Here is a 27,142-nt window from a genome sequence, read left to right as displayed (position 1 = left end):
TTCTATTTCGTATACGTCGAGGATACGCAGTCGATTCTAACGACGATTCGTTAACCGTTTCGTGTCGATGCTAAACGTGAGATCTAGCTGTCGTATGGCCAACGCCGAGGCCGGTGTTCTCACGGCGGTGCGTCCTGGCGTAAGCGCGGATCGCCCGAAGTCTCTCGCGTCACGTTGACGTTAAATGGGGGCGACCTTCGCGCGTGCATTAGACAAATAAAATCTTAAAACTCGGGCGATCGACATTTCTAAGCGCTGACTGTGCCGCGAGAACACGGTCCCGCCTATTTATTCTTTACATTTGTATATTCAATGAGTTCGTGCGTATATTTAGAGAATAATCGAGCGTATACGGATAGATTTCAGAGAGAAGTGTGGTACCTAATGTTGTGTAAGAGCGAGAGAGAGAGACGAAGGGCTCAGAGCCCGAGTGATTAGTTAGGTAATTTACGGGGAAACATTGTAGTCGAGTGATAAGAGAGAAAGAAAAGAGAGACGATCGTGAGAGGGACCTATTAGAGTTATATCATCGTTGAATCATCGCACATTGCATACACACACCACGTGCCATATCATCGCATATTATATATCAGAGAGACAGAGTTTAAATACTATTAATTTTAAGTCGTAGCTAGATATATACAGTTGTATACATATATACGGCGTGACGGAATCACGCGGGTGGAGATCCGGCATGTGTACAGCATTCGTTTGACTAACTGTGATTCGTTGCTGGTCCTTATTCGAGTAACGCGGAGTCGATACGAGGCCCAGCGAGAAATGACTCGTCGAATCGACATTGTTTCGACGAGTCATTTTTCATGGAGAGGTGCACGGACAGGCGGGAATGCCCGGACACTTCTATAATGTATTCTATAATTATAGAAAAGTCCAGGCATTCCTGCCTGTCTGTCTACACGTGGTACGAAGGGGCGAGTGAACGAGGGCATACGAGATGAAAAATCGCGGAACATTTCAGTACCGAAACGGACGTCCGAGGACATTTGTCTTGTGAACGTAATTCAATTTCAGAAGATCGGTTCTTTACAGTTGAACTGACTGCACCAGACCGCATCTTTTTCCTTCTAATGTGGAGGGAAAAAGATCAACTCTGAACCAGTGCCACTATAAAGAACAGGCCTACAGCGGACACCGAAAACCGAAAGAGTATAAACGCGTGCCTCCCTTGTTCGTTCGCCTCTTCAAATTCCGTGAGCGAACGCGCGGTATTCGGTGAAATGGAATTCTCGCCGCTACTCGGACATCGACTGACGTTATTTACTCGCGATCACAATAATTTCGGCTCGCTCGGTGACTCCGGGGGTCACCGACTTGGCGGAGGAAGGAAGTTTGTTTAGTAACGAAACCGTTGTTCATTCTATCGTCATCGTCATCGTCATGATAGCGAGTCACACTCGCGTCGTCACGTCGACACCGCCGCTGTTCGAAGCGTCTCTGTTCGCCCAACCATTTACCCTCCGTAATCGAATTCTGTTCCTTCTTCGCATCGACAGTACACACGCACGTGTAAGATATTATCGCATCTCGATCGTGTAATCACAGAATATATTGCACATACGACTGCACATATTATATACATATTTACAAGTGTGTATATACATTATATATACATATACATGGTCATGATCGCGATCCGTGTTGCTGTCTCGCCCGCTCGAAATCCAAAGTAATTCTGACCATTGTCACTTTCACTTTATCTTTCCTCGAGCGACTCGAATCTATTCTAAAACATATCTGAAACTCAGAGAGAAAAAAAAACGTACTTTTCCGCCCACCACACAAATGATATTTTAAGAGTCATATTATATTACTACACGAAATGTCCCTCATGCTAAGCGCGCTTCCTTTAAACTGCAGATTTCTCAGTCGATGACTGAGATTGATTTTGTCTTTGCGAAAGCATCGAGGTACCTAGCTCTTGTAAGGAATTGAAAATCAAGGATCACAGAGATAAAAACTAACATCCCTTATGTTCTATCATATTTTTCGGTTAATCTTAAGTAGCTTCGCTCGGATAAGATTTTACTTTGAAATATTTACGAAGGTAAACATGACGTTGCGTGTATCAAAGGTTTACGATATAAAAGACGACACGTTTGCTAAAGGGAGAGAGAGAGAGATAACTCGAAATTAAATAAAAGGTTATAGAGCACGCGGTCCGGAGAGATTATGCTTAAGGAAAGATATCTCGTACAAATACACGGACTGTTCATTGTTGTGTATCATAGACTGTCTATATCCGTTTTGCCACAAACGCTTTTTCGAACATCCGGAAGGAACGTGGGGAGTATCTCGAGAAGAAATCCCGAGAGACAGCCACGGTAGCGGTGAGTTTCCGAATGTCCATTATCCCATCGAGAAATTACCCCGCCCTTTCCCTACAAAATTTTCAACGCTCCACATGTGTCTGCCTCCATGTGTTACAATACGCGCTGCGCCGTGTTTCTTCCGACTATCATTCTCCTCTTTTATCTCGCGCGAGTAAACGTATGCAGATAAGCGGCTCGGAGCGTGAGCTGGAGCGGCTGAGTGTGTTTCCGCAATCCAGTCTTTTTTTCTCCTCTTCGACATAATTTTGCCCGAGAAAACGCTCTTCGGATGCCCTTTTTCCTCTTCACTTTTCGGATACGCTCTTGTCGCGCGGCGTTGCGACCAGGGTGGAGCCTAAAAGCGAAAACAGGAAGCAGACGTGTTCCGATCTTCTTGGGACAATTGTACATAAAGAGTGAAAACTATTGCTGTGCGAAGCGTCTGAATTTGTTCCCATTGCGCTGGCGTATTAATAATAATGACAGACGGAGACGGAGTTTAGCAACACCCGATTGCGTTGCGTTGCATCGTCGTACACACTTCCGCATTGTAAATGTTTTAAGAAAGAAAAAGAATCACGTTGCCTATGGTAAAGTTGTTCGCATCGCGAGGAGGAATCGTAGCGGCTGCATCTCGCCCGGACGCGATCCGCGAGGCACTCGGCGGAGCCTCGTCGATCTCCGAGGGCCGGTTCCATCAACGTTATTGAATTCTCTGTAATAGCAAGCGATCGTTCCGTTTTAGATTAATTAGTGTAACACGTAGAATAATGCGCATAGTAATGGACGTAATTTAGTTAAACGTAAGTGAAGCCTGTTGTTGAATCAGGTCGGTGGAATCGGTCCGGGGATGCGAGGAGCGAGCTTGTATAAACAATCCGGCGAGCCGGGCAGCCGCTACCGTGCCTCTAGCGAGTCTGTAAAGTATCGAAGATTTCGACGTCCTAAGAGCAAAGTATAAACGAGTCACACGTTCGATATGACAATTCTTAATTTCGCTTTTTCCCCCTCTCCTCACCCGTGGTCCGTTCGCGCACGTTTTCTCGTTCCTCGTTTTGCGATCAACGTACCATATCCGAAGGGTGCTCTTAAAATGGTGTTAGCGAGAAGGGAAAGTGAAAGTGAGAAATTTGTGGGATGTACTTAAGGCGGTGCGTTACCGTCGAGCGAGGGGTAGAAAAGAAAAAGGGATTGGCTTTCTTATTGGGATAAGCTGCCTCAGGGGGAAGGTAAATCCAGGGACTCTTAATAAACTTATCCGAAACTACTTGCCTCTGAAATTATTCCATCTGTCGCCGGGGCCGTGTCCGTGACCCTCCTTTATTCCATCCTTTGTAATATTTTTCATGTAAAGTGACCAGATTATTAAATTAAATTGAAATTCGCAAGCTGAAATATTTTGGAACATCACAATTCTGTCCCCCTTCCCCACCCTTCTCCCCGCATGTCCAAGCATCGAATAACGCGAGGATGTTTCCGCCAAGACGGAACACCGGAATTGTCTCTTCGCAAATCAAGTTACCTCGCGTCGCCCTCGATGAACGTTGAAAATTTTATGTAAGCCGACATTTCTCGAGGAGCATACATCGAAGTACAAGAGAATCTGCCTCGATAGCGTTGCGCCATTTCAAGTCGTAACTGTTGCGGGAAATTGGACTTACAAGCGACATCGAGTAAAGGCCGGTGTCCACGGTGCTAGAACCTGGACCGAGTTCTAGTATCGTGGAGACATGGGCTTTAAAGGCCTGGGTCCACGATGCTAGAACTTGGTCCAAGTTCTAGTCCCGAGAAATGTGTAGCCAATCGACTTGCAGCTTTTATGGAATAGCTGATTGGCCACACATTTATCGAAACTAGAACTTGGACCAAGTTCTAGCATCGTGGACATTGGGCTTAAGAAAGCGTTTGCGTTTTAAGGTCCCTGATGGTCTACTGAAAACTCGCAGTAACGTTATCTAAATTAATATAACATTTATTTACTGCTACAGTTTCCCGTAGGAAAGACTCATACATATTCGCTGTACAGATAATATTAACCAACTTCTCTTAACGGATCCAGGAAGTTTTGGGCGCTGGAATAAATTTCCTGCATTCCTCTGCGAATTTGATCTCTCTCTGTAACATCGAATGATAATCGTGACTGTCGGTGACGGCCGAGAAGCACTTAAATAACGACTAACAAGACGCTCCATCTGACAATCCATCGACATCGATCGACTTTAATTCTAACTGAAATGATCCTAAACTAGTTGAAGATCCATTTCTACCAGTGTAGGTTTCAATCTCGGTTCTACTCTTTATCTTTTTCTAACTCAATGGCCAGGGTTTCACCAAACAAACGACGGTTCACCTTATACCTGGCCTGGTTTCACCACTGTCGCTTAGCTTTAATCTTGCAATTAGTTTAATTCATGTTTGTCTCTTTCTAAAATAACAGTTGGAAAGAGACAGAGAACGAATTGAACCAAGCTTAAAGTTAAGCGACGAAACTAAGCCTTCGAGCCAGTTTCACATACGTCATTTAGGCCCGGCTTCACCAACGTTGTTTAACTTTAAGCTTAGCTTAAATCGTTGTCTCTTTCCGACTGTCACTTTAGAAAGAAACAAACACGAATTAAACCAAGATTAATGTTAAGCGACGTCTGGTGAAACCGGGCCTTAACTGTTCACTGGAGGTTAACTGTTCACTGGAGGTTAACCGATTCTCTGTAGTTTCTCAACTAGTAATATAGAAAAAAACAAATTAAGAAAACGACTGTCTCTCTTAACAGCTAACGTTTGCGAAACTGGGCCAAAACGCTGGCGAAGACTAACGTGAGCACAGGGGCTGCGGATCACAACAAACGCAAAGGTTACCTCCACTTTATCCTTGGGTGGTATTCTGGGACATGGACCGAACAGATCTCTCTCCCCCCACCACCAGTCGGTGGCGATAAGCATGTTCAAATGTAACGTCATTATTACCACTGTAAAACCTCCCAATGATCGCAGCATCTTCCGAGCGAATTACAAGGTAACCGGAGTTACCTCATCAGAAACGTAACGAGAGACTACAACTTTTACGTTTACGTCGAGGTAACAGTGGCGCCAACATAACCGTGGTGCCTTCGACAAATTCCTAGCCGGTCGTTTGCACTGGTGCGCACTTAGTGCACACTGAGGCTGGATTCACATGGAGCGTAAAGGCTGGTTTATGCAAGGCCGTAACCGTTAACTTATGCCGGAATCGGTAAAAATTAACCAATTGCAGTCAATTATTCTCTTCACTTTTAACGGTGATTGGGCAATTTTTACCGATTCCGGCATAAGTTAACGGTTACGGCCTTGCATAAACCAGCCTTAACTTGCGTAGCGTAACCTGCGTATCGCCAATCACAGGACTAGTTCAACGGAATTATTGAAACGGTTCTATCAGCATGATCCTGTGATTGGTGATACGCAGGTTACGCTACGCAATTTACGCTCCATGTGAAAGCACCCTTAATCGACGTGGACTTTACTGCAACGAGAACGAGAGAGCGACAGACGCAATTGCGCGCGAGAATACGAGCCGCATCTGCCGAGGTGGCGTCGCGATGCCCAGTGAGAAATAATTCGTCGATCGACATCGATGGACGAGTCGTTTCTCGCTGAGCGGAAACGTTCTGGCGGGAAGGACTCGCGGACGTACGCGAAGCTAACTTCACGCGCGTCGTGAAAAAGGCAACCGGATGCGTGCGTTCGACGGGGCGATTTCGCGCGAACGTACCTCTCGCCGCGCATCACGCGTGGGGAAACTCGGGTACCACTGCACGCGCGAGGAGATGAGAATTAAAACTGAAGAGCTCGCGGTGTACTCGGGGGCGCGCGAGGATACGCCGGCGCCGTAGCGACGCCGACCGCGCGAGACATTTCGGCCGGGATTTGGCAGGTTTACGCGTCCCGGTGGATTACCGACGCGTGGAGGGTCGAGTCTACGTCGCGCGATTGTTACGCTGGACAGTGGAGCGAACTTACCGCGATTGTGCGTACCGCGAGACGCGACGACCAACGCACGAGACCGATCCGCTGCGTGTCCACGGGCTCCTCGAACGGATCAACATGGCGTCGCTGCGCGACGCTACAACGGCGGTGCTACGCGAGTCGAGTCAACGACGCGATATGTCTCGAATAAACGCGCTCACTCGAAAAATACGCACGTTGACGACGCAATCGACACCTTCGCAGGTCTCCTCACGATTCTACTCAATTTACGTACTTATTTGTTTAAAGGGAAGCGAGCACGATTCGACGGTTTCCACTTTCCGTATATCGAATGAGGCGCGTTCTCCGAGAAGGACGAACACGACGTCCCACGGTACTCGCGGAATCGAGGGGCTCGATCACGGCTGTGGCATCGCCCGCCGATCGCGCACATCGTCCCGTGACACTCGTATCGCCGGTGCGAACGACAGTGCGACTCGCGTCTCTTCTGATCTCGACGCGCAGCGGCCGCGGCAGCGCGAACTACACGAGTCAACGGCGCGTTGGAAAATCACTTCAATTTCACTCGCGCGATGTGTCTCGAATAAGTGCGCAAATACGCGCAAAAAAAGTACGAACGTTGGCGCGCAATCGATATCCTCGCGGCTCTCCTGTACTCAAGTGACCCGTGATATTCGTCTCTAACGTTAATAAGTCTTGTACGAGGCGATCGCGTTGCGTAGATGATCAAGTTTCTCGTAAAAGATGACACACGGAACGTCCGTCTCGCTCGGCTGATCCGCGCGGACTGATTCGGCACAATAGATTGTTTTCGAAGGTCGGGTGCTACGTCATTTCTTGGAATCTCGGCTCGGTGACCGAGTTGTTTACTACGTTACGTCGTTTTTTTGGATTCCGCTCTCGGTTTTTGGCCGAGGCTTTTACGGCGCCGTACGCAAGATCATTCACGCGGCGAGGGTCAAACGAGTCGATTGTGTCCGCGCCGCTCCGCATATCCTATATTATTCTTTCTCGATATAACGCGTTCGCGACAAGTACGGGAAGAAACCGCGATCGCTCTCTGCGAATAATCGGTGAACGATATCGTCGCGTGATCGCGGAACTTTGTATCGAATATCATCGCGATACGTTTAAGTGAAAAGTTAAATATCAATCTTATCCGTGCTTAATTATATCCCACATAATATTACGTAATATATTAGTAATATTATAATATTACAGTAACATTTCCGATGTATTTTATTGTAATATTCCATTGGAAATGTAATATTACTGTGATATTACTGTAATATTACGTGCTACGTGGGATGTAATGTATTTACTCGTCGATAGTTTAAATTTGACATTTATACATTGATTTCTGTTGATAAAAATTCACACTATCGGATAAATTTACAAGGGATACCGAGTGCAAATAGTAACTTTGTGCAATCGTATATTTTTGTTCCCTTGATTTCCTGTCGCGTGTGATTAGTGCTGAGGTGTTATACAAAGTGCCACGAAGTCTCATATGAGATCGATTACGAGAAATTAAATATGAATGATTTCTTTTTATATCTGGTAAAAAATGCATTCATTTATTACACATGAATATGCGCGAATTAAATCGTACATCGTAAGTTTGTCAGTAAGTTTCCAAGAAAACGAAATTTAACGAATTTCTGATTATTTTTGGTATTTTATTGACGAATATTGAACTCGTAGTATCCGCCAATTTTCTTATAGCGAATTCGATTGCTTGCACTGTAAATAATATTACAACGAATCATATTGCTACGTGTGTAATAGTATTTTTAACATGTTTTACACGTAATATTTCATGCAACACAGCAAACTTTAACATCTTGTTTTAGAACTTTGAGACGGTCAATTTAAATTTAATTAGTCTTATTTTGCACGTATTAATGTAAAGAATAAACTGTAAAAATTTGAAAAACAAGCCTCAGGCTGGATTCACATGGAGCGTAACTTGCGTAAGCGTAACCTGCGTATCACCAATCACAGGGTCATTCTGATAGAACCGTTTCAATAATTCCGTCGAAATAGTTCTGTGATTGGTGATACGCAGGTTACGCTTACGCAAGTTACGCTCCATGTGAATCCAGCCGCAGGCTTCTCTCTGTATATAAAGGCCGGTGTCCACGATGCTAGAACTTGGACCAAGTTCTTGGATTGAGAAATTTGTAACCAATCAATTTGTAGTTTTTACGGAAAAGCGGCAATTTTATTGGCTATACGTTTCTCGAGCCAAGGACTTGGACCAAGTTCTAGCATCGTGGACATTGGGCTTAAGAACGGACTACGAATAACGGCCTTAGGCTAACATTACATATGTCGCACGACCAAGTTCGTCTCCCGTGCGAACGCGCCGTTACGCGCGGCGGAGGAGAGCTCTAGGTGGGCGCCGCGCCGACAGGTGGCGGCAACGGTACGCAGCGCCGGACGGGAAAAGCCGGCGGGCAGTCGATCGTTGGCCGTCACCGCGCGAGGACGGCGTGGGTCGTCCTTGGTCCGACTGTCGGGTTATCGCGGTTGCGCGCGACGCGATTGGTCGAACGGCTCGTCCGTTAAGCCCCGCCTACCAGGTGGTCGTTCGAAAGTGTGTAGTCTCGCGGTTTCCTTACGCCCGTAGCCGAAACGAAAACGGGCGACGGTGCGGCGGCCTCTCTTCCATCCACACGGCGCGGGATACGTCCATCGACATCGACGTTTCGCCGGCGTGCTTCGATCGTTGCGGGAAAGACCCAAAGTTCGAGGATGAGTCGTGGCGTCGCGGCGCGGTAATATGCGAGGGTGCCGAGCAGGTGGGAAATCGCGAGCGCGTTCGAGGGTGGTGCTTCGCCGTTAACATCGTCCACGGGGTTGCTACGCTGCGGCATCGTGTCCGGGGGGGGGGGGATCCTTTTAGCTCCGATCGCGCGAGTACAGTGTGTCGACAGTCGTGAGAGAAAGAGGAGTGAGAGAGAGAGAGAGAACATACGGCAACTGTGTGCGGGAGAGGAAGAGGAGGCGCAGGAGGCGGCGGCGGCGGCGACAGCGGCGGAGTAGGTGGTGGTGTCGAGCGTGTCGAGAAGGAAAAACACGTTTCACGGAGGAACGTCTTGTCTCGTCTCGCGTCGAGGGTTCCGGCTGTAGATATCCGTAGTCTGTGTGTCGCGGTGTTGTGGGTCCTCGGTTTCCGTGCCGCCGTATCGGCGCGAAGTTGGCGCCGCGCGAAAACTCGTGCGCTCCCGACGTGAAGCGCGGCGAGGGGGGGAAAAAAAGGAGGCTGGGAACAGAAACGCGCGAGTGAGAGATAGAAAGAGAGAGAGCGAGAAGTGCGTTGTCGTCGCGCGCTGCTTCACGGCGTTGGCCGAGCGGCCAGACGAGCGGAGAACGTCGAACGTCAGCTGTGTGCGCGCTGCGCCAAGGGGGACGTGGAGCCGTGCGCGGGTAGGAGCGAGACGGGCCGCCGGGCGAGCGAGCGAGACGGCGACAAGCCGCACACGGCGAAATGGGAGACGAAGAAATGGCGCTGGTGCCAGATGTCCAGTATGGTTTGTCGTCGCACGGCAATTTCGACGAGCGCAAGTCCCTGATATTCGTCAAGCTCACCGACTCGTCGCAACGTGCCATCGTGGAGTACCTCAAGATTAAGGTGAGTGCCCACTGGCCGTCCCGTCGGCGCTTCTCTTTTTACGCTCGGGGAGGCTAGGATCGTCGCACTCGCGCGCGCGCGAGCGAGCGAGCTTGTCGCGGCAGCGGCGACGGCAACACGCGTACGTGTACGCGTGTGCGTGCGGTCAGGCGTACCTACACCGCGAGGAAACGGTGGCGTGTAATAACGTACGCGCGCGCGCGCGCGAGGCTGCGTACGTGTGTCGTAATATCGTGCCAAGGAAAGAGAACAAGAGAGTCGGCGAGACACCCGATCGTCGCGGTCGCTCGCTCGCCATATTTCGTGCGAAATTTCGTCGCGACGACGTCTTTCCGTCGCCGACGCCTGAGAAGTCTTCGACGAGCGCGGTCCTCCCCTCTTTCTCTTCCGGCTGTCTTCCCCTCTGATTGCTACCCTACTCTCCCCCCCCCTCTCTCTCTCTCTCTCTCGTTGCAATCCGTTCTCCTCCAAGATCACGTTCGAGAGAGGGCCACTTGGTTCCTTGCCGAACTGCTCTCTATCTTATTTCCCCCCCTTTTCCCACCTCTCTTTTTTGCCTGCCTCTTTCCTCGAAACTTCTCGAAGGCCGAAAGATCCGGAAAATTTGACACGCTTCCCTCCGTCTCGGTACGTGGTCGCCCTTTTTTTGCGGCTTTCGAGCGAGCGAGCGAGTAGCGCGATGTCGACACGTCTGCTGCTTTGACAACGGCAATTACGTAATACGCGAGAGCGCGAGACCGAGGCGAGCCGAGGTCGAAAAATCAACCCCGCGCCCGGACACGACGGCTAGGAGCGCGCCGAGGGTCCTCGCGAGGATCCTCCGCGGGCGACGCGAAAACAGATGAATCATCGCGCCGTGTCGCGTCACGTCACGTCACGTCGATCGTCGCGTCGCTTTACGTCACAGACGGCAAAGATCTTCTATGTACGAGCTAATTCCCGGAATTCGCGCTCGTCCGCGAACACATTTCTCCCCCCTACACCCTCTCTTTCTCTTATCACCCTGTCGCGATGGCCGTTAAATGCCGACGTGTCGGCAATTCGGGCCGAGACGGGATCACCCGAGGAAAAGGGGCAGCCGTAAGAAAGTTACAGGCGCGTGTTTCTCCCGCGGCCCTTTTTCCCTCTCAACAGCCCGCCCGGCGCTCTTCTCCCGTCGCGCGCGTGCGTTTCAAACCGTGGAATGCAACGCGGTCTAACGAGCACGGGAGCGTTATAAAGCGGTTGCGAATTCTTACATCAGCTGATTCTAACCTCCCGGACGAGATTCGAAAGTAGAGGAGCCGCGGCACGGTGGGGCGTGCCTTCGTCAAAATATCGCCGTTGAATGTGCGCGCGCGCCTTTATCCCGGGGACCGCGAGATAGCGAGAAATTTCGTATGCGGCACCGCCGCCGCCGCCTGCGTGCCTCGGCCGCCTCGGTATATCTCGTCGATATCTCGGCGCTTTTTGTTTTACTTCTTATTACGTGACTCTCTCTTGTAATCCACCTCTCGGCTTCGATCGCGCGCTACACGCGCGCAGTTGCCGCAAAGCAGCCGGAAAACGATAACCTCGATAAGACAGTTTTCGTATTTTCTTACGGGACGTTCGTTTGGCGAGAAAGAGAGAGAGAGAGAGAAGCGTCGCGCGTGAGATGGACTTTTCGTATTGTCGGCGATGATACGCAGTTATTTACGCGCCGATCGCGGAAAGTTCCGTCGCGCGGGTATTTTAGAAGTTTTAGAAAACACGTATTTGTTGCCTCAGTTTCTCTCTCTCTCTCCCTCTGTCTCTCTCTCTTTAAACGAGATCGTGACGTTTCTCCCCACCGAGCTTCGTTTCGGATCACCGCTGTCTCTTTCGAATCGCGACTACTTCGATAAATTGGCGATAACAAGTGACGTCATGTCTCGATATACAGCGATGCGATTTTAACATTTCTCCGGCATCTTAATCTATCTTAATTAGACACCTATGAAAAGATAAACGGAGACTCGAAGTTATCTATGCCGACATAGACATAGGTTCTTTTATCTCGCGATTGCCGCTGACGACAATGAGATATCCGCTTCAAATACAGCGGAGATAAATTCCTCCGCCGTGACGCGATCGGTAAAACAAACGAATCTTCCTGCGAAAACCGCGAGTTTTCCGGATCGACAGTCTGCCGGTGGCGACCGAGCATTTAAATCCTAACGATCCTAAGTCCCTGCGAAGAAGTGGAATAAACAAGAGAGGAACAGAGAGAGAGAGAGAGACGAAGGACAGAGGTCTTTTAAAAATGCACAGCGAGATACGAGAATCCCTCAGGTTCGCAAGGGCCGGTTCGGCTTGCCGCTGTGTCGGCTGCATCCCGTAAGAAAAGGGGCGTTCCCATTCAGGTACAGCTGTTCCTCGAAACTCGAATAACCCGAACCCGAACTCGAATCCAAAAGAAACGGGGCTGTGTAACGATCGCTTGTATGTTTTATATAAGCAGAGAAAATCCATCTCTCTCTCTCTCTCTTTCTCTCTCTCTCTTTTACATTACTTTCTTTTATTATCCATCTTGTTAATCCGAGGGCCGAGCGGACTGGCGCGGATTGTTATTCAGATCGAAAAAGATAGAATATTAAATATCGGACGCGCGATTTAATCGTTACTGTAAGCGAATCCTCTCCGGTCCGACTTCTATTTATTCAATTTATCTGCTTAAAGAGGATCCCATACGCTCTGGGGACAAAAAAGACAGCATCCCATTTTCGGGCCCGCAATTAGTAATCGAATTATTTGGATTGTTCGTGGCTCTAATCTTTTGCGAATTTTATCCCGCGCAAATAAAAAACGCAATTAGCTATTCCATCTGTAGCCAAGATTTTTAAGTAATACCAATCAGTTCTCTCAATTAGGCACTAACCGAAATGTTATAGTTGCTTAAGGTAGTTGTTTCGCGACAGTAATGCTCAAAAGTTTCTTCCAAACAGGAGCAAGCACTTCATTATCACAATAATACATCTTGATGCAATATTGTTCTAAAGAATACACTTACGATTAAAATATATTCAAAAGATTAGAGTTTGAGGCGCTGTTGCGGCGTCTTTTACACTACACTCATGTCTGCTACATAATTCTCCCCATTTTTCAGTTTTAACTGTTTATATTGTTGAAACGAAACGGTCAATAGTTTCGATTTTTCTTCCAGTTATTCGTTCTATTTTACTTTATAACATATTTTGGTTTCTCATACGAAAAGCTCACTCACCGTTAAGCTTAAAAGAAATAAAATGTGCCATTATTTGCGTTTTCAAATGCAAATACTAATATTTTAACACATAACAATATGTGTAAATAATATTTTACGTGTAATAATATTACAACGAATTATATTGTTACGTGTAATAATATTTTTTACGTGTTTGACACGTAATATTTCGCGTAGCATAGCGAACTTCAACATTTTTGTTCTAGAACTTTGAGACGGTCAATTTAAATTTAAAAGAATTTAAAGGACTCAGAGCCGTGACAGGATGGTAGTGTCTAAATATTCTATTCTAAATTTATTGCGAAAAAATATCACCTCGGCCAGGGTTTTTTTCGCAATAAATATATTTTTTCGCAATAAATTTAGAATAGAATATTCAGACACTACCATCCTGTCACGGCTCTGAGTCCTTTAAATTCTTTGAAATTTGTGTTGAACACATACGAGCCTTACTAATGTAAAGAATAAACTGTAAAAATTTTAAACGATTCTCACGTAAATGATTGTACGAAATAACTACCTTAACTACCAAAAAACCGGTAAAAACTTTTTCCAGAGTAGAGTTACAAACAATCCAAATATTTCGATTATTTATTGTGGGCCCCAAAATGGGTGGCTGTCTTTTTTTTCCCCCCAGAGCGGAACATCGTCGGATTCTCGCGGAAAGAAGTTACGGCTCGCTTGATATTTTTGCCAAGTTTTCTTGTCTCGTCGTCGCTTGCATGTTTCAACTTCTTTTGGGGATACTTGTGTAGACTGCACAATAGTTGCTCGGGGTTTTTGTCCCAAAGAAAATACTTTCAGAGAAAATTCCTTGGAGTTTTCAGTCGCTTAGTCATAGTTTGGAAATATCTAGACTAAAGAAAGCTATTCATTTTTGACAAAATAAATAGTTGGGCCTTTCGTGGTCCTGTATAATCCGTTTACCTGCCCCGCCTTCATTGTATCCTTTCTTCCCCTTCCTTTTCCGTTATACTCCTCTCTTTCTCTTTTATCTCTCTCCAATTGGTGTCATTTATTTTCCTAGAGCTTGGCTATTCAGCAAACATTTCCGGACCATATTTATTACCGGGGGACAAATGGGACTTTTCAGAAAGTCTCGCTCGTGCTACACAATATTTCCGACTGTTCGCTTCCTTTCCGTTCGCCCGCACTTTTTTTTTATATTTAAGCAATTTTCGTAATAGCCATGTTACGTTGTGCCAGCGCGTTATCACCGCGCATGGGGAAAAAAATGGCAAAATTTTATAGGCACGACAGAACGCTCGATTAACCACGGTCGTAAATAGTAGTCGGGTTATCGCCAGACTTTAAGGCTCATGTAAATTTGAGCGGCACGCAAATTTATTATGAAAATTACTCGCGATTTGAATATTCGCGTGCCCTAAAATTTTTCGGGAATTCCAATCTACGTTTTTCTTTTTCTCCCCCCCCCCCCTTCTCTCGGTCTCTCTCGCGTTCGCGTAAAAATAACTCAACACTGCCGGGAGACATAGTTCGCGGCGAATGGAAAGTCGAGTGATATTAACGCGCGAGATGCATTCCTCGCGGCATAAGGTACACATCGGCGGCGGCGTCGTTAAAGCAGTCTCGGCGGAAAGAGATGGAAAAAAAAAAGAGAAGAGTGTCTCACCTCGTAATCGCGCTGTTAAATTGGCGACTTACATACGCCAAATGCCTCCAATTTACGCTTGGTATAGAATAAATTATGCGAGGTGAAAGTGAATGCCGACTACGCGGACTCTTGGCTGGGAGAGGGGGGGGGGGTTTCGGCCGAGGGGGAGGGGGCGGTTGGCACGATTCAAAAAGCAAAAGCCGATCGTTGAAAACCTTGAAAGTGTCCGACTGGTCTCGTAATCCCGCTGATTAGAATTTGCTCGCTGTATAATACATAAAATGCTTGTAAAAACAGGTGACGGTTGCGTGTCGTAAACATTTCTTTCTTTTTTTTCTTTTTGTGTGGACAGACCCGCGTAACGCGGCGGAGAAGAGGCGTGCCGTTGTAAATATCACTCGCGATATTCTTTTCCGTGAAACGCAAAATGGCGAGCGAGCGCGCTCCCCGTCTGTCGCGAATTACGAAACGTCTCTCGTATTTAGAGGAATCGAGGAGAGATTTTTCCCTCCCCCCCCCGAGAGAATCGTGCCGCCATTTATCGCCGGTCTCATTCAGAGGAGAGTCCTCTATTGTGATCGCGATAGGAATCTAATGTGGGATAGCGGGTGTTCAACGGCCAAATTCAATGGCAGATCTCTTTTTTTCGCAACGACTACGCGATCAAGCAATTTTCCACCGAACAGACTCCGCGCCAAGGGCAATGAATTCACGGTGGAACCAACAGATGACGCCTGTTAATTTAGCGGAAACTCCGCTATCTCGCATTGGTAGCCCCCGTCTCATAATTAGGGGTCTCTACATATTGCCATTAAATTGTGCATTATTTCCGTGGGGGGAACCGCTGAGGGCATTGTGGTGTACAGATTTGCGGCATTACTACACTGAAAAAAATTTCTGGTTGAATATGGACGAATCAGATAATTCCTTTAGGATTTACCAGAATTCCTTTAGGATTTACCAGAATTTCTGTAGGATTACAGGAATTCTGGTAAATCCTAAAGGAATTATCTGATTCGTCCATATTCAACCAGAAATTTTTTTCAGTGTGGGCATTATTAGATATTTTTGGGGCATTAGGTCTTGCTGGGGCAATATAAAGATAAAATAAGATTAAATAAGATAACACAATAATAAGATAAAGTAATGCCCATTGGACATTAGTGGGCATTGGTGTACAAGATTTTGGTCAGCGGTTTCCCCCTCGATTATTTCTCTACACGTAAGTATAACTGATATTGATACGAAAATGAGTGTTAACGATTAACATCGACTATTTGTCACCTCTGTTTATGTCTATCTCCCCGGAACGCGAGAACTAATGCACTGCGCTTAATTTCTTTGATTTGTCGACGAACCGACAATTTATGTCGCTCAGGAGCCGCTGAACACAACGCGGAAGAGCTTCTGCGATTACATTGTACATCCGAGTTTTTATCGCGGAGTCGTATTATTTTACGATTCGTAGACACCGCTGACTTTTATCTCTCGGCAATAACGCGCTCAAATTACGCACGCGCTTATACAATTGGCTCCGTCGCGCGGCAAAGGCGCCTGCGAAAGCGACCGTGTTTCTTTTTTCTTTTCTTTTTCAAGGCCGCGTTCTCTCTCTCTCTCTCTCTCGCGTATCGGTCGCCTGACGAATTGACGAGGGAAAGACTCGAACGTGGGCGAAACGTAATTCATTCACGTGTCAATTAGTAGCGATGATTAACTCGTAGCTAACAGCTGTGCGATAGTGTCACGTAAACGCCATTGTGCGCGCCACCTTCCGGAAACGCACGTACGCACCGTACAACGATATTTTAATGACAATAAGACACGTTACGGACATTAGCTATCGCCGGACGCGCGCGAGCGGGAATTAATTAAGCGAGGAGAAAAGAGTATCAACTCGCGATCTTACGTAAGGGAAATTATTCCTCCCGGCGGCGCTGATACTATCGCGTCGTATTAGATAATAGGTAAAATAACGGCGGTATCTTTTTACCTCGCCGCGGAATTATCGCGATGCGAGTAGCCCCCTTTTCGTGAAAAAAAGTGCGTGCGGCTTCCGGCTAATTCTCTAACGGTGTTCCCGCGATCTCGGCGCGGTAACGTTATCCGAACGTCGAGCGAGCCGGGTACACCTCCCGGAAACGCTGCCGCGCGATCGAGAGCGCGCACCCTCGGAAAGGATTTCTGTTTACCGAGACAAAAAATATTCTTGACGCATTGATATTTCTCGCAACCCTCATTTAGTATAACAATAAGACAATATCGAAATAGAATCAATAGTTCTTTTTATTCTCTATCGTACGAAGAAAGATTGACTTACTATATTGAGGCAAGAGTAAACCTTATGTAAATGTAAATTTACATAAATATTCTTGCGTTTAGAATAAATTTTCCCTCCAGCATACAACGCACGAAGTTGGCACCGCGATATTCGACAGAAGACGATTCTAGATTTTAGAATTTTTCATTTAAGATTAAAATATTCCTTTCTCTGTAATAAATATGATTGGCCCTGGCATCGATCCTACTTTATGATACATTCAAGTAATGGCATTGGATCCGGAAATCTTTTCTGTGGGTGCAGAAAGGATTTCTGTTACCGAGACAAAAAATATTTTTGACGCATTGATATTTCTCGCAACCCTCATTTAGTATAAAAACAAGACAATATCGAAATAAAATCAATAGTTCTTTTTCTTCTTTATCGAATGAAGAAAGATTGACTTACTATATTGAGGCAAGAGTAACTTTTATGTAAGTTTATATATGTTTGCCCGCGGGGAAAACCCCTGACCAAAATCTTGCTAATGCCTACACGGAAAAAACAATATAGTTGTCACAAACAGAATTCTGGTTGTGTCAACCAGATTAAATAGTAAAGTATGGAACAACTAATTATCTGGTTGTTGTAACCACAGAGCAATTGTTAAATGACATTGTTGCAGCAGTGACGATACCTGGTTGCCTTAACCTTTGCAATACGTATCCTGATTGACGCAACAATGTGGATAGAATATCATATCCACAGCAAATAATACTCCAACCAAAGTCTGGTTGTCACAACCAGATCATGTACAACTACATTGATGTAGTTGATACAACTAAGTAACAAAGTCATATCAATCATACACATAATCATTGCATAAAGATAACTAGGATAATGCAGCTATATTGCTTACAACTAAATATTTCTGGTTATGTGCACCATATCATTTTTTTCCGTGTACTAATGCCCAGTGGGCATTACTTTATCTTATTATCTTATTTCATCTTATTTATCTTTATAATGCCCAAAAATGCCTAGTAATGCCCAGTAATGCCGCAAATCTGTACCCCACAATGCCCTCAGCGGTTTCCCCCTCGTGTTTGCCTTTAGAATAAATTTTCCCTCCATCTTACAACGCACGAAGCTGGCACCACGATATTCGACAGAAGACGATTCTAGATTTTAGAATTTTTCATTTGACATTAAAATATTCCTTTCTCCATAATAAATATGATTGGCGCTATATCGATCCTATTTGATGATACATTGAAGCGTTTGGAAATCGCATTGGATCTGGAAATTTTTTCTGTGGGTGCGGGTTCGCGCTTTCGAAGCGATCGGGTATACCCGGGGATATCCTTTTCACCGGCGGTGAATTTCGAATGAGAATGGTGAAATCGACCGGCCGTTTCGCGAGCCGTCACGAGAGCGAAATTCGCGGCGGCGACGAAGACGCCGTTTTACGAAGCGACTCGCTTTGCCGGATGACGCGAATGATCCGCGACGATCGATGATGAGCCCCGCGCCTCGTAAAACCGTCGGTACGAGCGTGAATTGATTTGCCGAGTTCCCGGAGAACCGTCATTACGAATTCATGTATCGAGTATAGACTTCGCCGGGAGTCATGGCAACGCGGAATTATCCCGGCAACATTACGGCACGAGGTTTACGCGTAAACCGTCGTAGCATTGTGTCAGTCCGAGGCTCCGGGACGATAAAACTGCGTAAAAGCATCGTAAAAAGATGCAACCGTTACGACAACGGCGCATACGGGGCCTGGGGGGGGGGGGGGCGCGCGGTGAACTTTGCCCAAGAAAAATCCTGCCGTTTCCGATCCTTTTTTTCCACGTCGGAGTAAAGTTGCTCGCAAGTACAAAAGGGACGGTCATCCTTTGTTCCCTTTTCACGTAATGACTAATGGCTGCGACTGACAAAATTGATGACCGCGACCCGACTTCCTGTAGATGGTCGCCGTTCGATCGTTATTTCAGGTACATACCTGAAAATTTCGAGGTCGTGCATTTAACGTAACGACGCCCATGATACCTCGCATTACGTAACGCGAATTACGCGGCAATAAATAGAAATTATTTCTCGCCGTCGTATTTCTCGCGATTAGATCGCCGGTGGTCGGGCTGAAGTTCGGAAATTCCCACGGCGGTGATTAGAGCGATAATCCCTCCCGACGAGGAGCGCACCTACTCATCACCGCTTCTTCGCGTTCCTCGGACCCAAGGAATTTTCTCGCGCGCATGATTCACGGGGCGAGAGAGATAAATTACAGGATAGATTACGGTTGCCTCCGTTAGGTTAGTCCCCTCGCCATTATTTAAACAATTTTTTTTAGAGTTCCGCGCGGATTTACAACAATTCCAGACTTCTTGATTTACTCACTAAAAGTTATTCAGTGAATATTCGCTGTTTTCAGTGATAATCCACTGATTGACTTTTAGAGAGTAAGTTTTAAGAGACAGTTCTGGTCATTAAGGTACCAAGTTGAATTTTAAAACGGAGAGAATTTGCTCTTAAGATCATGTAATCGTGGGACAACGTGGCATTTTGACGAGCCCTATGAGTCTTAGAAATTTCACCATACGTTCTACTAGTAAAATGTATGGTAAAATTTCAGAAATGTCTCATAAAATTCTACGAAGTGCCACGTTGTCCCACGATTTTCAGGATAAAGAGATTTTTAAGGGCCTGCGTCCACGATGCTAGAACTTGGTCCAGTTCTGGTTTCGAGAAATGCGTAGCCAAACAACTTGTTCCACAAAAGCTGCAAGTTGATTGACTGCACATTCCTCGGAACTAGAACTTGGACCGAGCATCGTGGACACAGGCCTCAAGAAAGACGTCTCTCCGTGTACGATGCCCGCTAGTTTTCGAAACAAAAATTGCGTTAACTAATAAGAATTCTTCAGTGCCGCCAGCGATTATTAACAACGTCAGTATTTTCTTGACCATACCTGGCATTTTTAATAATACAGAACATTTATTGCGAAAAATATTACCTCAACCAGGTTTTGAACCTGGACCTTCCCACACTCCAGACCGGGCGTCTCGCCAATTCGACCACCGAGGCGTATGATAATATTTGTCGCAATAACAGTTGTCTACGCGTCTGTTTCGACATTTTTTGAACTGCTAAAAATTTGTTTATTGGCTAGATTTCTTAGTCACTCTTCCTCACCCCCGTTGCATCCCGACTCTTCGGCCTCCTCCAAGCGCCTCTTCCGCTTTTCCTTTTCGCGCTGCGCACGGCGCGCAGCGCACGAAAGCGGCGCAATGATTCCAGGCTAATAATTACCGTGCACGCTCGGGTGGGCGCCGCGAGCCTCTCAAACGGTCCGCGGATATGACACATAAAAGCGGCCGATCGTGCCCCCGTTTCACCCTCGCGTCGTCCCCGTCTGTCCCTTTCATCGTCAAGTGCATACTGCGCGTGCTTTGTGCGAAGGCACGTATAATCTCCGCCGCAACATACTTGAAGTGAAATCCCAAGTCCGCCGCACGAATTACGCGACTCCGCCGATACTGGGCTCTCGCGGAGAGATTCCACGGCGTGCGTTCGAAAAGAAGAGGGACGACGGGAGTTTTCGAATTCCGCGGATATTGCAAATTACTTTTGTTTACTCCAACAGATCGCTCCCCGCAACGTTTTTACGGATAACAAGAATACGAGATATCGAGGCTTGATTATACAAATTTTTTTCAAGCGTAGGATTTTCGAGGCAAAGATCGAAACTTCTCTAGACGAAGTAAATCTGGCGGCTTCCTCTCCTTCTCTCCGTTGCTTCATCTCTCGGTACTCGGTTCGTCTGTCGAGGATTGATGAGAAAATAATGCAATTGAAACCCCATCGACCCACTGCCTCGCGCGAGCGTGTAAAGAGATTTGCGCCTGAGAATTTCCTCCGGGCTCGCTTTGTGGTATCGGCGAAGATTATTGTCCAACCACTCGCGTCTATTGCAAAATGCGAATATTCGCGGACGGCGACGGTTTTACCCTCTCGGCCTGTCGTCACGTCGTTGCTCGAGAGGACGGCGCTTGGACGAGTTCGCGCGGTCGTAGATCCCCGTCGCGGGCGACTTCGCGTACGCGCGAGCGTGCAGGCTCACCGTCCGAGACGGAGATCGGTTAGAGCGGATTGGAAAAGGTTAATATCGTAGAAAACGCGACGCGCGAATGCCGGAGCCGCGGTTGCCGGCCGCGAGTTCCACGGCGAGGTCTCGCGATTGCGATAAAAAGATCGGTGAAGGGAGAGTGATGCGATTCCCAACGTCGGCGCGCGGTATCGCGATGTGTTCCGCGCGGTTATCTGCCGGGCAAAGGCTTTCTCCGAGAGGAAGGTCTTCGAGAGAGACGTCCTTTCTCTCTAAGGACGTCGGGGGATGCTGGAAGAGCCTTCGTCTCAAGGCCGTTGGCTCTTGCGCGAGAAATCGATGTGTCGCGCGCTCGTTTTTCTTTCCCGCGCTGGAAATCGAATCCGCGCGCCGCTGTCACGAGCTTTTACGGGATAATCGCGGGCATTAATCTAGATATTCACGTGAGTTGTCTAACGAGAAAACCCCGAGGGGGAAACCGCTGAGGGCATTGTGGTGTACAGATTTCCGGCATTACTGGGCATTACTAGGCATTTTCAGGGTATTATAAAGATATAATAAGATAACCGAGGGGGAAACCGCTGACCAAAATCTTGTACACCAATGCCTACGAATGCCCAGTGGGCATTACTTTATCTTATTATTTTATTTTATCTTATTTATCTTGTGTTATCTTGATTTATCTTATTTTTATAATGCCTCGGCAAGACCTAACGACCAAAGTAGTGCCACTGATCTGTACACTACAATGCCCACAGCGCTTTCCCCCTCGAAGATGACATAAAATAATAAGGTAAAGTAATGCCCGCTGGGCATTAGTGGGCGTTGGTGTTCAAGATTTTCAAAACAGCGGTTTTCCCCTCGGAAAGTCCTTTCGGTTCACTCCGGGCGCGGCGGGTGATCGCTATTGAAATCGGGCGTACTTGCCGGATGTTGCTGTATAATTACCGCAGGAAGTCTTCCGGGCGCTGATATTTAAGCAGCGAAATAAAAAAAAACGCCGCGATTTTAACGCTCTGGTAAATAAATATACCATTACTTACGTTGCGTTACGCCTTAATACAAAATACGTGCAGATCGCCCTCTATATCTCTCTTACGTGTTTCGCGTCTACTTCGTCTTACGTCTGCATTCGTTAATATATTTATATATGTAACGTATTTTTTAATACCTCTCACTCGTCGCGTCGCGAATGCTAATAAATACGGGAGAAAAAGATGATTAGGGAAGAAAGCTGCTGAATATTGAACACAAAAGTGTAACGCGATATATCGCGCCGTTCGATTATACACTCTTCTAATTACCGATAATTACGTATCCGCCCTAACTGGCACACACAGGCGCTCGTCGCGAAAGTTTTTATATTTTGTCGCCACAAAGCGGATCGCGCGCGGCTTTAAAAAAAGGGACGACTCTCGGCTAATCGTTCACGGGGATTTCCCGGCGTTTTACCATAACACCACACCACGGGGCTCTACCCCTCCCGTTAGAGCGTGTGCACGCGCGCGCGCGCGCTGAAAAATTCTCGCCTCTCCATCCTCGCGGCTCGTTTCATCGAGGTAATTTACGTTGTCCGACCCCCCGCCCTCCTCCTCTCCCTCCCCCCTCCCTCCTGTGTGCTCGCAATTAAAATGTCCTTCCAAAGGGATATATTTTGAAGCGTTTCAACGAGCCGCGATGAAAGACAAGAGCGGGCGACGACGCGGCCGTAGTTACGCGCGACGTGGTTACGAGCGCAAAATATCTCTCTCTCACGGAAACGCTTTCCGGGACAAAGAAAACTCGGCTTGTTAGGTCCTTATGTAAATGCATTTCTAAATAAGATGCGATCTTTCTCAAACGCTCGTTTGTCAAATTCACCGGGCGCGCGCGCGCGCTCCTTTTGTCGCGCATTGTTGCCTAAATTGGCTGAAACACAAGTGCAAGCGGCGGCGGCGTCGTCGTCGTCGTCGTCACGGTGACGGAATCGTAGAAATTAATCAGGAAAGTATTCCGGCAGGCGGGTACACCTAGCGCGCGATCTGACGCGGAACGTAACACAGCTGCTATTGATACGCGCTTCCGGCTTTCATTAAAAACAGGTCGAACGCTCGCTCTGAGAAATTTCTTTAGGATGATTTGCTCGTTACGCACGTGGCCGCGTCGAGAGAAAAGTTCATTGCCGGATTCGCTGCGATTTCACACTCGCCACTTATGCGCGCGCGGTCTTATCGTAATCCCGCGCATAAAAGTGCGAGAATTAACGCGATAAGAACCCGCGCGCAGCGAGCTCCCCAGGCCGCGGCGCGTCCTCTCGCGCGTCATTCTCATTTCTTTAAAGTCCCACGTTAAAATAATCGAGACCCTAAATTTCCCATTACCTCGACGTTTTTATCTCATCCATTGAGTCCGCCGGGTTCAGTTTCATTTTTTCTACCGAGGAAAATTTAAAAAAGAAATGGACCAAACTGGGCACGATTGATGTTTATTTTAGTCACGACGTTTCGACCCCTTCATCGGGTCCCTTTCAAGAGACAGAATGGGTCTTCGTGAGTCTGTGGTAGCAAATTCATAAATTTAGAAATCGACATCGCCATCATAAATCCACTGACTACCGAGACATATATGATATTATGAATTTGCCACCAAAGACTCGTGAACCCATTCTGTTTCGGCATCAATTGAAACGTTCAGTCAACTTTCGATTACGCTTGAAAAGGACTCCATAAAGGGATCGAAACGTCGTGACTAAAATAAACATCAATTTTGCCAGTTTGATCGATTTAAAAAAAAATTCCCCTTGGTTGATTACCGCTGGCGACAAAAAAAAACTACTCATATCGTTAAGATTTTCTATATATCTGATCAAAGAACATAAAATACGCGTCCCGTTCTATTGTAATATCTATTTGGTATCAATATTGACAATACACCGAACGATATGCATAAGAACGTGATACTTATTTATCTTGCTATTGGACCTCTTCTGATATCGCATATGTTACCATGTTATTGTACGTATTATCTTTCCGACAACGTCAGATACTGCGCCGAGCAGGGAAGAATTAAATATGTATCTAACGTTATATTAAGCGTTCGACAGAATTCGATAGGTGAGCCGCTTCCGCGGGAAATTTCTCGATTTATTCAACAAATTGATTTCTCTGAATTAATTCAGCTTAATCGATTCTAATATCGAGAGTACTCTAGGTACTCGATCATTTATCTAATTTAACGTAGAACGTCCGGAGTCGAACATATTTATAAAGTCCATTAATAAATGACATTTATGATCCCAATAGAAGTAAAAATATGCGATAGCGCGCACAAGACTTGTGCGTCGTCAAGAAGAAAATATGTATATCTTTACATTCCGGACGATTTCTGAACTTTCTCTCTCTCTTTCTCTCTCTCTCTCGCTCTTTTCTTTGATAAATGCGGATTTTTCCAAAGTTGCGAGACACGTGTTACGGCGCTATTTCTAGAATACGTGAGTGATACTCTAGAAATTATTACGGTGTCCGAAGCGTCTTTTTGTCGGCCGATCGTCGTGATGCATTCGTAAGATGACCACTTTTATGAGCCTGATGTCCGGTTGCACCAACGTCGTGTACTCTCTAAAAGTCACCCAGTGAATTATCACTGAAAACAATGAATACTCTCTGACACTGATACAATTCAGTGGTATACTCACAACTGTTTTCAGTGATCAACCACCGATAAGACTCTTAGGGCCAGTTTCACAAACGTCGGTTAACTGCTGATCGAAGGTTAATTGATTCTCCGTCTCTTCTTAAATAATAAGATGGAAAAGATAGGGAGTCGACTGAACTAGTTGACGGTTGACCGATGTTTGCGAAACTGGTCCTGATGCCCATTTCTACACTGAAAATAAATCTGGTCGCATTAATTAGAGATCGGGTAGATTCCACCAGTCGTCTGTTAGAATGTGGACGAATCAGAATTCGAAACATGATAATCTCTTTATAATACGAATCGGAATTCCTTTAGGATTTGCTAAATGTACAGTGAAGTCTATCATAACTTCTGGTTATGAAATATCGAGCCCTCTCTCGTGAAAACTAGAAATTCTGTTTGGTTTAACCAAAATACATTCCATCATACATATCTTGTTGATACAATCAAAGCATTGTTTTCCAGTGTACCAACGCAGTTTAACTTTAATCTCGGTTCAACTTGCTTCGTATCTTTTTCTAGTTTTACGAAGTGGAAAAAGATAAGAAGTAATTTAAGCCGAGATTAAAGTTAATCTGCATTGGAGCAAACGGACATTGGGGAGTAACTTTTAACCCTAGCTTAATTCTCTCTTTGTCTCTTTCTAAGGGAGACGGAAAGAGACACCGCGAATGAAGCTAAGGTCAAATTTAAGCGACGTTGGTGCAACCAGGCCCGAGGCCCGGTTTCACCAACGTCGTTTATCTCCAAGCGTGGAGCTTAATTCGTTCTTTGTCTCTTTCTAAAATAATAGTTGGAAAGGGACAAGGAACGAATTAAACTAACAAGCGACCGTTGGTGAAACTAGACCTAAGTCTAGCTCCGTGTAAAAGATCGCTCAGTTTGTTACCGCGTCAATCGCGCGGAATACGAATTCGCGGTATGGAAATGCCGCGCGGATTCATTGTCGTTCGATTGCGTCTCGAATTCCATCATCGACTCGCGAGAACAATAGAACCCGCCGTGTCGAAGGTGCGGGGGACTAAGATTTCTGGAATAACATGAATTCCCGCGCTCGCCGCGCTGTTCTCACTTTTCGAACTGTTTACAACAGCTGGTGCTTAAAGGTTGTTCCTTTTTTTCTCTCTCTCTCTCGCGTACCCACGTACGTACACTCGTCGCCATTCGGAAACGCGCCGCGGGAACAATCGCCGTTCTTGCGATCGTCATCAAATTAATTTCATCCTTGGTACCGCCATCAAATTAAGTCGCAACCGATTGTAATGTATTCGGCGGACGCAATCGCGATTTTATCTCGGCATATAAAGCCGCTGTAATCGCTCGAAACGAGTATTCGCCTTTTGCAATGCGCGGCTCGTCGATGAAGGAAAGTCGGTGATAAAAAAAATTAATTAAAATACCCGACCACGGGGAGATTATATTAAGCAGCCTTGATCTATGTTAGACCGCCGTCTGGATCGTCTTTCTTTTTAACAAGAAGCACACGCGGCGGTGCGGAGCAGATTTAGTCCATTTCTATTATTAGCTAACCCGATTTTTGTCAACGGTCTAGAAGAAAAATAGCTCTCCAACTTTCGCAAACAGTTTTTTCGAAGGGACCGACGACTGTCGGTTTAATCACGCGATAATGCCGAGGCGTTCGTACAATTTCGTCGAAATTATCCGATCCTAACCTAACCTCCTGACCTCGATTCCTTCGGTCTCTCCGATGGCACGAAACGGCGCGGCGGCCTCAAGCCCGCGGCATCGCGTGTCTCGCGGAATGCGCAGTTTAGACGATCGTCGTAACGTTAATGAATTCGTGATGGTGGACGGCGGCGGCGACAATGATGAATGCGGCGACGCGTGCGGCGGCCGCGCGGGATCCTATCTGCATCTTCTCGGCCGTGCACGTAGGAGGATGCCTAAGGTTAATAATGCGTCCGCGGCGGGGATCTCGGATGTTGCGGACAACCAATTTAACGCGCGACAAGATTCCAGAATTTCACCTCGCGACGGCACCTTTCGCTAATTCGCGGCACATAAATCGTGCGCGCGCGAAAAGTGGCCGACAGAGGCGACCGCGCAGAAAGATTGTCGAACCCCTGCTCGGGCAAACGTACTCAATCAGCTGATCCGCGCGGCAAGATAGTCCGCCGTGTAAAGATCGCGGGCGGCAGCGTGAAAACGGTCGTGTACCGTCGAATCTCGGAACGCATCGACAATATTCTTAAGGATTTTCCTCTCGCAAGGGTCCCTTTTGCAAAACGAGATACGCCCGGAAAAAGGTTTGGTTGGGTTAAACAAATCAGATACGTCGAAACCACGTTTCTTTGAATCTACTTAAACGTTTG

General features: G+C 46.6%; 2 protein-coding genes and 1 long non-coding RNA gene across 3 annotated transcripts in view; 2 read left to right on the top strand and 1 right to left on the bottom strand.

Moving 5' to 3' along the window:
* Window positions 1-6: 6 nt before the first annotated feature.
* On the top strand, window positions 7-3,597 carry LOC105570387. Its single transcript, XR_001009580.1, has 2 exons — window positions 7-703; window positions 896-3,597. It is a non-coding gene; the product is annotated as an uncharacterized LOC105570387 (long non-coding RNA).
* Window positions 3,598-4,276: 679 nt separating this feature from the next.
* On the bottom strand, window positions 4,277-5,467 carry LOC105570386. The gene is made up of 2 exons (XM_012027532.1): window positions 5,187-5,467; window positions 4,277-4,445 (listed from the first exon to the last, which is right to left on the bottom strand). The coding sequence occupies exons 1-2, from the start codon at window positions 5,322-5,324 to the stop codon at window positions 4,377-4,379; spliced, it is 207 nt and encodes a 68-aa protein (XP_011882922.1). The 5' UTR covers window positions 5,325-5,467; the 3' UTR covers window positions 4,277-4,376.
* Window positions 5,468-9,717: 4,250 nt separating this feature from the next.
* The window catches only part of LOC105570385 (RNA polymerase II elongation factor Ell), a 92,473-nt gene continuing 75,048 nt past the window's right edge, over window positions 9,718-27,142 (top strand). Inside the window, exon 1 of the mRNA XM_012027531.1 lies at window positions 9,718-9,930. Coding sequence (XP_011882921.1) covers window positions 9,787-9,930 — 144 coding nt within the window. The 5' untranslated portion in view covers window positions 9,718-9,786. The remainder of the gene's footprint in view (window positions 9,931-27,142) is intronic.

Source organism: Vollenhovia emeryi, unplaced genomic scaffold (assembly GCF_000949405.1).
Source record: "Vollenhovia emeryi isolate VEMERY1.0 unplaced genomic scaffold, V.emery_V1.0 DF939120.1, whole genome shotgun sequence".
In the NCBI taxonomy this organism is placed as follows: Eukaryota; Metazoa; Arthropoda; class Insecta; order Hymenoptera; family Formicidae; genus Vollenhovia; species Vollenhovia emeryi.
The sequence above is the reverse complement of the archived record's forward strand: the minus strand, read 5'-3'. Positions and strand labels throughout refer to the sequence as shown.